Raw genomic sequence first — 15,086 nt, forward strand, 5'->3', positions numbered from 1 at the left:
CAAGCTGGTCCTAGTGTCAGTAAAAATCGAAGAAGGGGAAGTAACTCAGATTGTGCCAGTAAAAAACAAAAAGAGGTAACCCCAGTTAGGTCCTTGATACCTGAATCCTTCTGGAGGGAAATACCTCTCCGTCTTCCGTACACTAATGTGTCTTCCATAAAGGTGATGTTGTTAAGTGTTCATTTATTCATTCCATCAGTTATTTATGTACATTTACTTCCCATTGTTTTTGTATGTAAAACTGTTTATTCCCTATAAAATGTATTTTTGTTATTTTTGGGAATTATTGTTTCGGATTTTGTACGTTTTGGACTTGTGGGACTTTCTGGAACAGATTACGTATGAAAACCGAGGTTCCACTGTATAAAAATAATTGACGACTAATTTGCTTTAAATGAGTTTTTACGTTTACAAATGAGTTTGTACTTTTTCCTCCCAAAAATTTCAAAAAGATTAAATGGTATCTTAGAGCTAATTTTAATATTGAAGAAATTTTTATAGTTACATTTTTTTCTTGAGAGCACGAAATTCTTTCCCTCTTAAAACTGATACTTATACCGGGTATCTTCCAAATATTTCAGCTGTACAAGTATAGAAGTTAAGTGCCTTGATTAACTTGTTAATTAATTTATTGATGTGGATTTTCATATCAGTATTTTCATTTTATTTAATACTTAAAGGATAAATATAACTGACCTTTTCTCTTTATCCACCAACTACATGTTGAAATGGTTTATTGGAGTAAAATGCATTTTCATTTTGGTAAAATATATTTTCTGTAGATTTTTTAATTTTTTGTATTGCATTTCTTATAAACTCTGCATGCCATATGAAATATTTGATTGATTAGAATTTAGGCAGAGGGTAACCTTTTTTGTAAATCATACATGAAACTTTTGTGAGACCAATTTTTTGTCTTTATTTACATGAAGCTATTTCACATTTCCTATAACAGCAGAAGGCAATATACTTCTCATTGTTTGTTAAAAACTATATCCTTTCTCCTGAACAGCTTGGAGCTAGCTAGTGGTAATCCCCATTCTTTAAATCATAAAAGGACAAAGAAATGGAGGACTTGAACCGTATCCGCTTGTCCAAAGGATTTGGCAACAGTGATAAAAAGGAATTAAGGAAGAAAAATTTCTCTGTCATTTCCCAGTCAAAAATTCTTGCAAATCGTTAATGCAGCTCACCCTGGCAAGATGACTTTGCGGAGAGCACTGCTTAGTCTCAATTTTTATTTTTCTTGAACTGGATAAATTTTTTTCATTGCAAGTTTTTTGTGATTATATGTGGTGTTTGGTGAATAAAAAACTATTGCATAGTGAACGAAAGGTGGTTTTAATATTTTTTTTTTATTACTTTAGAGTATAAAGTGAAAGCTGAAAACTTTAACACTGGCACAAGGGTAAATAAAAAAAAAAAACCTCGAGAAAGAACAAAATCTATTGTCTTTATTTCTGAAGGAGAATGAAATCAAAGGTTTTGGCTGATTTTGTTTTTTGGTTATTTTAGTTTCAAAATAACATAATAGAAAAAAGAAATTAATCTTAAAATCCACTCTTTAAAAACCAAAAAAAAAAAACAAAAAAAATTAGTAATGCTTCATCTTATTGTGTACAGAACCTTAGTGATATTTATTAGAAAATCTATACAGTTTATTTCAGTGAAAGGGAAATTTGCTATTTTTGTTTTGCTGAAGTTCTACGCAGTCTGTCCTGAGTTGATGCTGTAGCAACTGGTAATACTGAGGAATATGATTTTGGTGTTAATATTAATTGAAAATTGTAAGACTTACTTGTAATTATGTATCATACAGTCATTATTTTGCAAAGAGGAGTGTTCCTTAGTCTTTTGTCATTTTAATTTTTGTGATTGGTTTCTTTTTGTGCAAGATTCAGTGTTAACCTACATAACCCAAGCAAATTCTTGTATAATCTTTGCTATATTGTTAAGCTGTGTGTAATGGAGTATACTTGTTGATAATGTGTATGGCAGGTGTGTTTTAACAATTTAATTCTTTCCCCATGTATAGTCAAAGCAGTAATAAATAATTAGTGAAATGTTGGAATACAATCCCAAGTCATTAGTAAAATGTTGGGAGTAACAATCCAATTAAAAAAAAAGAAAATAGCAAATTTTGTTATGGATGTTAACTTTTCCTGTCTTTCTTTTCTGTTCATCGACCAATTTTAAGTCTTCTCAACACATATACAAACCGCTGTATTCTTTTCCTGACTTGTACGTTTTTTCACGAGATATCTTGACTTAGATATCCCCATGACATTATTGTTGTCCTTATCAGTTTGTCTTGTATGAGGAAGTCAAAATTCTTCTTCAGCGGCGGTTGTGAGATAGTGAATGCCTATTATTGTTTAGGAGTCACTTCTGTCTTCTTCCTGCGTGATGTTGACAGGAGCAAATGTTAAAAACAATGCAAACTCTTGAATTCTTTAAGGGCATTTCTTTTTTTGTCTTAGTCCATTTAGTAGAGTATAACAACAGATTATCGATCCTTAAAGGAAGTGAAAGTTAGGATTGTTTTTGACGAGCTTTATTAGTGGATGGCACCGTGGCATGGAGGAACATGCTCCAATGATGTGCATCTCATTGTTCTTTTATGTCAAATGTCTACTCAAGATTGGCCTGCCCGCCTTGCCCTTTGGTGACGGAAGTGAAGCTAAAAGTATATCACTTTTTCTATTATGAGTATTTATTTAGAATTGCTGTCCTGCATTCAGAAAGGGTGAAGTCTTTAATCATCTCATTGTGTCCCCAGTGAAAGTAAATTGAAGGGTCTCTTCATAGGTCTTCAGACCCAGTGAACTGGGGAGATGAAAAAAAGAAGAAAATAATGTAGTTTATTGTGCAGTGGTCTCCCAGTCACTGTGCAGTATTTTATTTGCGTCCCTAGATGTGTTTTTGTAAAGAAAGCCTTAATACTTGAATATTCTTTCTCAAGACTGACCTTCTAGGGAAATGCTTAAGGCAGTGACATAACATTTTTACAAATGTTAATACTGTGTCATTGCACAATGTTTGGAAAAAGTAGGTGATTAATACTTAAGTGATTTATGGTTATTTTGGAAAAAGTAGGTGATTAATACTTAAGTGATTTTATGGTTATTTGCTATCACATGTGAAAATGTTGTATATATAAATATATATATATATATACATAATGGCATGGGGTGTGTGTATGAATGATGATGAGATATGGACACTAACCCATACCTTGTTGAATTGGTATGAATGTGAGGTATTATTTCATTTTTGTAGTAATGATATAGGTATCTTTATATATCTGTTTGTGAATAGGTTTGAAAGTTATATTTGAGAGGTATTGTAATAGGTAAGTCCATCATTAATCCCATTTTTATTTGTCGCATGTATGTGTGTGTGTGTGAATGTGTGGGAGCGCAATATCATCCTGGCCGTTTGAATGTCTGCTGTACATTGTTATGAGAGATATAAAAATTTCGAATTATAAATGAATGAGTTTTTTACTTTCTCTTTTTAAGCTCAAAATGACGATTTCATTTTTGTTTTCTTTGCACATGTGATACTGTAATATCCGTTGGTCATGCACCATATTGACCCTGACATTGAAAATAAATAAATAATAATAATAATGAAGACCCAGACTTAGTTGAAAGAAGGTGTAACTTACTTTTTTTTAACTGTGATTCATCATTCATGCTAATTTTCAGTCACGTGAAACTGTAGTATAGAACTGTAGTCTAATAAACAGTGAAAACTATTCTGTAATTCTTTATCATTGCAGTCTTTGCAACCCTGAATGTTTTTTTTTTTTTTTTTTTGTGCCCTTAAGGTTTCTACAGACTATTGTAAATGATGCTTCAGTGGTAATATTCTGTGGCCTTATAGAGGACTGCTACTTATATTATTGTTGCCATTAACCAAGTATAGAGTGAAGATGTATACAGTTTTAATGAATTTGTTTTTGGATGTGATTACCACCACCTTAAGTATGCTAGATTCATACTTATGATAATTAGGTATTTGAACCAGGCCACTGACCCTTGCTTATGTAATTATGTTGTATGTGGGGGTTATCAAAGAATAACTTGCCAAATTTTATTATTACTTGTATACCTGCTTTAGCAGATGTAAATAAAACTGCTTTCACTTTTTACCCCAACCATTTTTCATAAGTCAAGGATACATTTTGACAGTAAGGGACTGAAATTTTTTAACTGCTCTTGGAACAGAATGGCAGTCTTAAGGGTAAGGGCAAACTTCTTACCTTTTGAAGTTTAAAGTAATAGATGTAATGTACAAGACTTCAGATATGTTCTTAGAACTCTCAGAGCTTGGCAAGATTGATGATTTATGAGGAGCTACAATAAAAACATTGGGTAAATATGTAAACATACAAGAGGATCGAATACAGATTGAATAAAAAATACTTTGAAAATTCATGTAACTCCCTTGGCGTCGGTGACCCTGGTAGTTGTGACGCCAGATAACTCGCAATCAATCAATCACGTAACTCCCTCTTCCTATCATGACTACATGAATACGAGTACAGAAAGTTAAAAATCTTAAAGCCTGAATTGTCATTGGAACATTTTTTTTCTGTATTGAAAATATCTCGACACTTAAGTGTTAGGCCCCATCCTCAAGGTTGAGCATTGCTCGACGAACTTTGCTCAATGTGATGTCAGAAGCGCAGATACGGTGGGAAAAAGTGACTTTCCCTGCTTCTGATGTCACATTGAACATAGTTCATCAAGCTTTGCTTGACTCTGTGGAAGGGGCTTTAAACTCTTGACCCCTAGCCATAATTACGAGTGAGCAAGTGAGAGGCATGGAACACACATAAGCTCCAAGAGAGAGGAGTATTAGTAATTGGGTTTTATGGGAGCACAGTGAACAATGTTCCAATACTATGAAAACTCTGGGAAAGATTCGGAGAGGTAACCTAATGGACTGTTTCTACCCATAGATTTGTAAGTGCTCTCTCAATATTCAATCATAAGTTGGTGTCCCTTTTGGAATATACTGTCGCTCTAGTAAAGGGACATAACTGTCCTTTACAGAATACGAGAATGATTTTCTTTTTTTTAAATCCATTAAGTAAAATAGAGGGGTTGTATTTTTGCACTGCAACAGAACCAGTCAATACATAAAGAATGAATTTTACATTGTTTCCCTAAAAGGTTTCTTCAAAGGCTGAATGTCAAGATTTTTAAATATTTTTATAACAAAATGTACATTTTTCAAAGTGCTTTAATTTATGGGCACTTGATAAGACTTATGGAATCATGTTTTAAGAAAACATCACTGTTGTCATTAATCCATACAATTTTAAAAGGCGTAACCATATTTGTATTAAAATTTTTCTTATAAATATTTGTTTAAAAAAGTACACGATTAAATGTACAAGAGGACTGATAAATCCTACAAATTTCTAGCATGTATAATGGTAAAAGAATAAGTTAAATAAAATTGAGTCATTATCGTCACTTACACACTTAAATTATAATGCCAATCTAATAACAATGAAGAGCCTGATATTATTTACATCTGTTAATAAATATTCTATAAGCCAACATTTTCTACCAGAATAATATATATATATATATAAAATACTGTACAAATGTATCACTATATATCTTTTAAGTCTAACTTAGAGATTGAGAGTCTGCATGGAAGCCCAAGATGGACCAACCTTTATTTTGACAGGCAAGCAAACTGCAAGCTGGTGCACCCCTTCCATATACTTTTGAACTAGCTGTGCTACTTGAATGATATCTTCATTAGCCACCTGAAAAATAAAAGTAGTCTTATTTTGAAAGCTGTCTCATAGAAACCTTTATTTTTGTTCAATCAACCCCAGCCATTTGCAAACTTAGAAATTCTGATGAGTTAGTCTCTGGTTGGTAGCTAACCTGGGAGTTAGCTGCACTTATATCTTGCTAAAAATATCCTTGTACACCTACTAGCATATTTAAATTTAAGTGGTATTGTATCAAACACTATTACAAACGAACCTTGTTTTTTTACAAAAGTAAAAGTATGTTATTCTATTAAAAAGAACGTGCTAATCTAATATGTATAAGCAAAAAACAATATACATCGAATACAGTACTGGGGTATTAACCCACCTCAAGTTGAAGCTCGCTCTCACTATGATAGTAAGACCTTTTTAATTACACGTCTCCCAGAAAGTTATGTAATGCAGTAATACTTTACTTCTGGTTTTCTGTACCCCACCATGTTCCTAACCGCACACTTTGCAGTGTGAAAAGATGGGCATAATTTAAAAAAAAAAAAAAATCTGATCTGTCCTTCAGGTTTGTGTGGAGGCATCTGAAAACTATGCTAGTAAGGTTAGAGTGAATGTTCTTACATTCAGGATTTTCTCGATTTTATGAGGAATACCGAGATTTCACCCATATTTAATGCAGTTCTTTTAGATCACTACGTAATATACGTACTATCTAGTAAAAGCTCCTTGCTTTGTTCAACATTTGTTCCACTATTTACAATACCCCATGAGGAATACCTTCTGAGCCTTTGCTACTGAACTGTACAGTCCCTGAGTCCAAAAAGAAGTCTTGGCCTTTTAACGTCTTGACCTCCTTCCCAATCTACAATTTGAGCTATATATGATGGGAGGTCTTTGATAACAAAACCCCCTCATTTTGGGACCACCTTGACGTGGTGAGGGGGATCTCGAACCTCAGGAATCTCTTCCCAGGTTTCGAACCCAAGAGGTTCCCCCCATTATTGACATTCTATATATTTTCGAGTAAAACTTAATGTGGACTTTTCATTTTTGGTTAGCCAAAATTTTTTAAAAAGCAAATAAATGAGAAAACATATCATTGGGGCTTAAACGTGGAGTTAAATTCCGAAGCTAAATAGTGAGAACTGTGGTAGATCCATCATCTTACCCGACAATGTTCGGAACCTGTTTTTCAGGCGGAACTATTCTGTGGAGCTGGACCAGCACGGATTCCAGGGGGGCCTGGTTCTAGGAATAGAACTCTCGGCATTCTATCCAGTTTGCCCATAATGTGATTAGGATGGGGATAATTGTATTAACATAATACTCTTAGTCCATAGCAAAGGGCGGGTTCTGCTTACCACTTGGGCCATACTAATCATGTTATGCCATCCCCTTTTGGGTAGGGTAGGGTGCGGGAGGACATTTGGGAGTCCTTTCTCACTTGTGCCTTTGGCAGAAGATTAACTTCGCGAAGGGCCAATGATATCTTTTCAAGATTTTTTTTTTTTTTTTTTTTTTTTTTTTTTTTGTAAAAACTCAAATTTATGAACTGTGAAATAAATGATTTGAGTACCCCTGGGCCCCATGATGGAAAAACTACGGCACAGTTGATGACCATTAGCACGTCACTCCCGAATTTTCCTAGGTACTAGCCACAAGTAGTGAAAGTACTATAAAAGATACAAAGGAACACCCTGTTCCAAGTAAAGCAGCAGAACCAGAAAACCAAATAGAGTGCATAAATAAAAATGAAACAAACAAACATAAATTGGTAAACTCCAATATCGTAACAATGGAACCATATATGATGAACAATAATCTGAATTAGAGACAAATAATCCTCCCAGCAATACAGAAAAATATAAAAATCATAATAGACAAGCAACATACATAAAACAAGGACCAAAAGAAACAAAAATTACCGACTTAATCCCACATTGGTACATTTTGATGACCTCTTTGGACCAGATAATTGGTCAAGATTTCTAGTCCTCAAAGCTGACAACCAAATCTCAGCAGCGATGCTAGAAAACAAATTACTTAACATATATCCAACACAAGACATGGAATGCAGACACATCAAGGACATGAATGGCTTATCCAAGTAACCATAAAAAGCAGTCCACTGCCTTTTTAAGTAAACAGAAATAATAATTAATAAAGGTAATAATTACAAAGCCACGAAAACATTGAATTATGTACAGGGTACAGTCATCCTACCCAATAGCGAGCAGGAGCTTCCTTCAAACAACTATTGCTAGACTCCCTAAAATTGAGATATAACAATATCCACGATTTAGAAATATACTCTATTTCAAGTAGGAAGATAAAAGTAAAAATATCAACATTGCCAAAATAAAATTTACAGGCCAAGACTTACCATTTAAAATAAAAATTCTTGACAAAATAGAGAAGTTCGTCCTTGTTCCTAAACCATTACAATGTACACAGTGCTCAAGGTATGGACCACCACATACAAAAGATGCCGTAATAAAGCTATATGTGCAGTCTGTGCATCAGATGACTCATACCACTAATTGAACTGTAAACAATCAAAATGTATTAATTGTGGACTAGCCCATCACGCAAAATCTAAGGAGTGTTCATTTTACCCAATATAAACACAGAACTTCAGTTGTTAATAAATAGGGACAGGAATGTCAGTCATGGAAGCCAGACTGAGCTAAAAGTAAGAGGCGTTAACAATCCATCCAAAACCCCCACCTTTTTCAAATGTGACTAAAAATCAAGACATCAAACAGCACAATGACAAACAAGATAGTATAAACATGGAAACTGGATTTCATACCAATAATACTGAAACCCAAAATAAAAGTGATATTACAACAACCAATACCACCACCAACATAGATGATTCGTTATCCATGGAAAAGAACTTCCAATAGAAGAAGAATTAAATAATGATGATAATCGAACTGGCAAAAAGAAAAGAATTCTAGAAAGAACCCCACCTAAGGGAAAAAAAGTAAATATGAAAATTACAATCAATCCAGAGAGACTCCAACTACACCAGGAGAACATTTTAAAAAAGATATTAAACTAACCTCATCACAAGTGGAAATACACAATTACCTCAATCTCAATCAAACAGCCAACATCTGGACCAGTAAAGATCACTCCTTTACAATTTTCCATCAAAGATAATACTAATGAAAATCATACCATTAAACCAAACCAAAATATAACTATCACCCCCCAACCATCCACAAGACCGAAATATCCCATTAACAACAACAAAACAAATAACCCCTCAAACCAACAGTCCTTATCACTACAGAAAAGGAAACAATAGAATTACAAAACCAGACATTTCTAAAGCTAGACCAAAAACTTCTAGAACCAATAATTAACTTACCAAACATGCTTCATCTTGTGGTTGTAATGAATGCTTTGTAAGTACATATAACCAACTAACTACCAAGGGACAGAGGACACAGTACGAAATTGTATTGACAATTTTACCAAATTAAGGAGGTGCCTTTAACACACCAACATGAGAACGAATTATGTTCTGAATCCTTAAAATTACAAAAAGGAAATTATAAAATCAAAAATAGACTTATTAATATTCAACTATGAAAAACAAACAACTGCAGAATCTAATAACCACATACAAATACAACGATTAAAAAAACCACAAATAAATTCAAATGCTATAAACTACGAGATAAAGTAAAATCAGCAATCAATTTACAGAATTTAACACCAATTCCTCCCAATAATGGAATATAAAATCATTCAATGGAATATAAATGGTCTCTTAACCCGACTACGTTCTGGGTGAATTACAAAGAATCATACGAGACCACAACCCAATGTGCATATGTCTACAACATATAGGAAGTAACCCTACAAATATCCAACACTATAAAATTGCCTGTTATTCACCAACTGACGGTGGAAAATTAGGCACAGCCATATACGTTCATAATAGCATTACATATGAACCTGTTGACATACCATCTATGCATATCAAATAACATCAATTAAACTGTATATGCCTGATAAAGTAAAATTAACTATTTGTAATTTATATAACCAACCAAATTTCAATGCAAATTTCAGGTGATTTTTCTGAAACTTATTAGCAAAAGTATACAGGAACCACTACTTATAGTAGGAGATTTTAATGCACTAATCCATTATGGGATATTAATAACCCCACTGACACATCCGGAATCAACATAGAGAATACTATAATGAAACACAACCTGCATTGTCTCAATGAAAGTGAAGTTCCAACATATTTTTCAAATACACACCTAACCTTTTCTTCAATTGACATTTCATTATGTTCAAATGATGTAGCGGAGAAATTTGAATGGAACGTCCTAGACGATTCATACACAAGTGACCATTTCCCAATCATTCTGAACTACTTAAGTAATGTCAAATATTGCCACCTACAAGATATAAATATCCAAAAAGCTAACTGGGATAAATATTTCCTATACACACGAAACATACCACCATTCCCACATAATGAAGATCACAATACTACATGTGAATCCTTCTCAAACTTCATAATAAATGCTGCAGATAAAAGTATTCCAAAAACCAAAACACATTCCACAAAATCCCCTGTCCCATGGTGGAATCCACATTAACAACTTTAAGTAAATAAAACATATATTGAGTCGCAATCTAAACAGACTCAAAACCTCGCCCTTAAATCACTCAACAAAATGCCCTATAGTATAAACATATTAAACAAAATAGTTATAACAAACATAACAATTAACCACATTAAACCACTATACAAATATACAGCCAAATTTAGAAAACGGTAATAGCAGAAAAAATCGCATCATGGAAGGAATATGTCTCAAACATCTTCTTCAAACACATCACAAGGGATGTCTGGCAAAAGATAAGGAAAATCAATGGAAAACATAATAAGACCTCCAAGAAGTGCAATACATTTAAATGGAAAAATATACCATGATACTTATGAAATATCAAACTAATTGGGAAACATTTTGAAAACATCATGCTTGCTACTCCAGCCTAGATACACATTTTCAAAGTATCAGAAACAAAAAGAAAATATAATACTCAATTTTGAAACTCTTGAAGACCTGGAATATAACTATATTTTAACATGGATGAACTAGATAATGCCATCAACTCTTGTCATCCCTCTGCACCAGGATATGATAAAATATCATTTGAAATGATAGAAAAATTAGCTCCTATAGCTAAATCATATTTATTAAAATTTTACAATAGTATCGGCTAAAACGTGTCTTTCCTGATAAATGGAAACATGCCATAATTATTATTCCAATAAACAAACCAGGAAAGGATGCAAGTAATCCATCCAATTATAGACGATATCTCTAACAAGTTGCCTATGCAAAATCTTAGAAAAAAATGGTTAATGCACGATTAACGTATGTAATAACCAAAGAATCCATTTTAACACCAACACAATCTGGTTCATAGCTGGCAGATCAACCCTAGATCCCTTAACACATTTAGAAGATCATATCAAAAAAAGGCTTTGAACAAAAGAAATTAACAGTAGCTATATTTTTTGATATAGAAAAAGCATACGATACAACATGGAAACATAACATCATGCAAAAAACTCCACTCCAAGGGACTAAGAGGCCACTTACCAATATTTAGTAAGAACTTCTTAACAAACAGAACTTTTCAAGTAAGAGTAGAAAATTCCTACTCAGTAACCTATAAACTGGAAGAAGGAATCCCTCAAGGTAGTGTCTTGAGCTGTACATTGTTTGCTTTAGCAATCAATGACATTACTATAAATTTTACCAAGTGGTGTAAAAAACAGTTTATATGTTGATGACTTTGTCATTTACTATACGAGTAGTAATCTGAGACACGCTCAGAGAGTTCTTAGTACTGCCATTTCAAATATATGTAGTTGGGCAAATTCAGTTTGGGGATTTAAATTTTCAACTGATAAAACAAAAGCATCGTCTTCTACAAGACAAAAGGTGGATGAAGAACCAAACAATCAAACTGCATCTTATAGCACTGAAATACAATTTTGTACAAAAATCAAGTATCTAGGAGTAATATTTGATCACATTTAAATTGGAAAGAGCACATCAAATACATTAAAGCCAAGGGCATCAAAGCCCTTGCCATATTAAAAAAGTTATCACACACTAATTGGGGATCAAAGCGAGACATTTTATTAATGATATATAAGGCAACAGTCTTATCCATAATAGATTACTGCTGTCCAATATATTCATCCGCCTCAGAATCTGCATTAAAATCTCTCGATGCAGTGCACCATGAAGGGCGTGCGATTGTGCACAGGAGCTTTCCGATCGTCCCCAACAAACTCACTTTTGGTGGAGGCAGGTATTTTGCCCTTAAAACATCACCGTAATTTAATAACAATACAAAGAGGTCTTTCAATGCAAGTGGGATCGTCTCCTGCAACTTAATAGCTTCCAAAACTGTAATCAAGTAACAGCAGTTAATAGTACAAGCTCTTTCCCAAAAAGAGCTAGATACATAATGAACATACATAATATGAATCCAATTTTTCACCCACCAATGGAATTGCCACCACCATGGATTTTAAATAGAGTAAAGATATGTACCTCCCTGTCTTACCTACTCAAAAAAACAAATGACAAGTACGGAAATGTACCGCAACATGCTTTGGAACACATTAGAAGAAAAAGGACGACAAATTTATGATATATCAGACGGCTCCAAAAATAATGTTGGAGTAGGAGCATCTGCATATTCGAAAAATATGTTAAGTAAAAAAAGCCTACCTTCAATATCATCAGTATTTACTGCTGAAGTCACAGCCATACAGATGGCTCTAGATATGATATCTGAGGCAAAAGCAAGTGTCTCTGTAATTTTCAGTGACTCACGTAGCGCTATAGATGCAATAGGACAGTATAAATCAGGAAACCAAATAGTACAGGAAATTCAAATAAAAATTCATCAACTCCTCCAATCAGGAATATCAATGGAAATATGTGGATCCCAGCACACGTGGGAATAAAAGGAAATGAATATGCAGACTCTGCTGCCAAATTAGCCTGCACTATCCCTCCAACAATTTCATATGCCCCCAGTGTCAGACTGGGTAAAATCAGTTAAAACATTAATTTACCAGGATTGGAAAGAAGAATGGGCCTCGGTGCCAACAACAAACAAACTTAAAAATATAAAAACTGAAGTCTATGCATGGAGGACATCCTCACAGGAGGAAAGAGCAAAAGAGTGATCCTAGCAAGGCTACGTATAGAACACACAATTCTCACATGGTCACTTGATGTCAACACCACATGCTGACCCAGTGAAATGTAACAGATGTCAAATACTCATGACAGTGCAGCATTGCTTGTTGAGTGCCCAAATTGGACCCAGCAAAGATCTATTTATCTGCGGAGTTCAGAAATGAAAAATATTCTTGCGGAAAGCAGGGATTTTTCAATTAATAAAATCATAAATTTTTTAAATAAGACGGGTTTCTTAAATAAAGTCTAAATTTTTTTTTTTTTTTTTTTTTTTTTTTTTTTTTTTTTTTTTTTCTCTCCTCTCTCTCTCTCAGGATTGATCCCTGAGAACCAGCCCGAGAAGAGTCTACTTGAGACTCAGAGGTCTGGAAAAACTAACACCTATTAATAATAATAATGATAACAAAAAATAAAACATTCATACAAACGTCAATCTATACAATGTCCACCTTCCAATCCCTCATTTTCAGTGTAAAATTCCAAGCACATAAATCAAGGAGTTACTTCCCAGTGATGGGTCAATGGCAACAATGCATACACATTGCTTTTAACTCTTCTGATTTTATACTGTACACATTCATGTATAAATGTCTGGAGATATTCAGCAAGCAAATGAAGGCACTATATGACTGATGGGTTTGTGTGAGAAAATACGTTTAATGCTATAAAAATAAATTTTACAAGACAAAATATATAATATGTAACTTTCCCATAAATATTGTCAGGATTTTATGAAATAGTGCGAACAATTATAGTGAGAAGGTAAAACACTTTGCACAAACCTCATATATTAATTCATCATGAAGCTGGAGCACCAGGTAGGCCCCGGTAAATTTGTCTCTTGGTGTTCTAGGGTATGTCAGGAATGAGGGAGTAGAGGGGAACGTTGTACGTAAAGCATTCGCAATTTCTACCATCGCAATTTTGACTAGATCGGCGGCTGAGCCCTGAATGGCAGTGTTAACAGCTTGGCGTTCACTCTGACCTGAAATGAGAAATACTTGTTAACCATTCGATTCTGGTTACAGAAAGATCCAGATGAGAAGTCTTCTCCCTTTGAAAAATCTTGAGCTTTGCAAAGTTTCACTAAAGGCTGGTCAATACGTGTATCACACAACTACTTTCATGTGGTTATTTCCCTTTAAAATTATAAATAGTTCCCATATTTATGATTCAATTTCTAATCAATTATCTTTCGATATTTACTGTTTCTGACAAGTACTTTCTTGACTTTCTTACCTATTATCTAAGTGTTTTTATCTTGTTTCTAATATGATTTTGTCTTAAAAGTTATAATTTTTACATAAAATGCAGTCCCAAATTTAAACGCGTTATTGAAGTTTGGCTTCATAGGTATGATGTCCAGACTTCATAGGCTTTACTGAAGAGATTGTCCTTCAAAATTAGTATATGTATGTAACAATCACACTTCAGCTCTCCGAAAACCAATTGAAATAAACTGAAGACCCTGAAATCACAGGATTAAATAGTTCAGAAAAAATGTTGTATTTTCAGGAGTCACTTACTTCTGGCAAAAGAATTGGTACTACATATATTTGGAAGATATCTTCGACGACCCATCAGAGTCTTGACGTAACCTTTCTCTCGGCAACTCTCTACCGTCTTTTGCATGAAATCCTGCACCCCAGGGAAACGACTTTTGAATTTGTCCATAAATGTTAAAGCTTCGTTTTCGTCTACGTTTAGCTGATCGCCAAGTGCCCGTGCACCCATTCCGTATATCATGCCATAACAAATCTGAAATATAAAATACTAATACTGTACCTTAAGATCACATCAGCATCAACTAAATTGATCCCCCAATGTCAATATAATATCCTGTGGATCAACAGAGCCAAATGGATTAACTCTTACTCTTGAAACATACCCTTTCCATACTAAATGTATAAGAAAATTTTTACCATTAAACAAGACAACAAAATGAGCAATTACCTGCTTAGCTTGCTGTCGTTGTTTTGAAGTTACTTCAGAGACGTCGGTGAAGTGAATTTGTGCAGCAATCATCTTGAAAACATCTTCTCCACCATTAAGCAGCAGATGCA

At 33.9% G+C, this 15,086-nt stretch overlaps 1 protein-coding gene and 1 pseudogene across 1 annotated transcript; one reads left to right on the plus strand and one right to left on the minus strand.

Annotated features, from left to right (window-relative positions):
- The window catches only part of LOC135200966 (casein kinase I-like), a 123,366-nt pseudogene extending 121,624 nt beyond the window's left edge, over positions 1-1,742 (plus strand).
- Positions 1,743-5,343: 3,601 nt separating this feature from the next.
- Positions 5,344-15,070, minus strand: LOC135200968 (DNA polymerase theta-like). Its single transcript, XM_064229745.1, has 4 exons — positions 14,977-15,070; positions 14,550-14,781; positions 13,806-14,008; positions 5,344-5,791 (listed from the first exon to the last, which is right to left on the minus strand). The coding sequence occupies exons 1-4, from the start codon at positions 15,046-15,048 to the stop codon at positions 5,654-5,656; spliced, it is 645 nt and encodes a 214-aa protein (XP_064085815.1). The 5' UTR covers positions 15,049-15,070; the 3' UTR covers positions 5,344-5,653.
- Positions 15,071-15,086: the final 16 nt, after the last annotated feature.

Source organism: Macrobrachium nipponense, chromosome 27, assembly GCF_015104395.2.
Source record: "Macrobrachium nipponense isolate FS-2020 chromosome 27, ASM1510439v2, whole genome shotgun sequence".
In the NCBI taxonomy this organism is placed as follows: Eukaryota; Metazoa; Arthropoda; class Malacostraca; order Decapoda; family Palaemonidae; genus Macrobrachium; species Macrobrachium nipponense.

What these genes read in the sequence shown, in the direction of transcription:
- LOC135200968 (XM_064229745.1), bottom strand. Translation starts at nt 15,048, where the DNA reads ATGATTGCTGCACAAATTCACTTCACCGACGTCTCTGAAGTAACTTCA. An exon ending in AACGACAGCAAGCTAAGCAG is followed by an intron (nt 14,782 to 14,976) that starts GTAATTGCTCAT and finishes TTTATATTTCAG; the next exon opens with ATTTGTTATGGCATGATATA. An exon ending in ATGATGAATTAATATATGAG is followed by an intron (nt 5,792 to 13,805) that starts GTTTGTGCAAAG and finishes TTTATTTTTCAG; the next exon opens with GTGGCTAATGAAGATATCAT.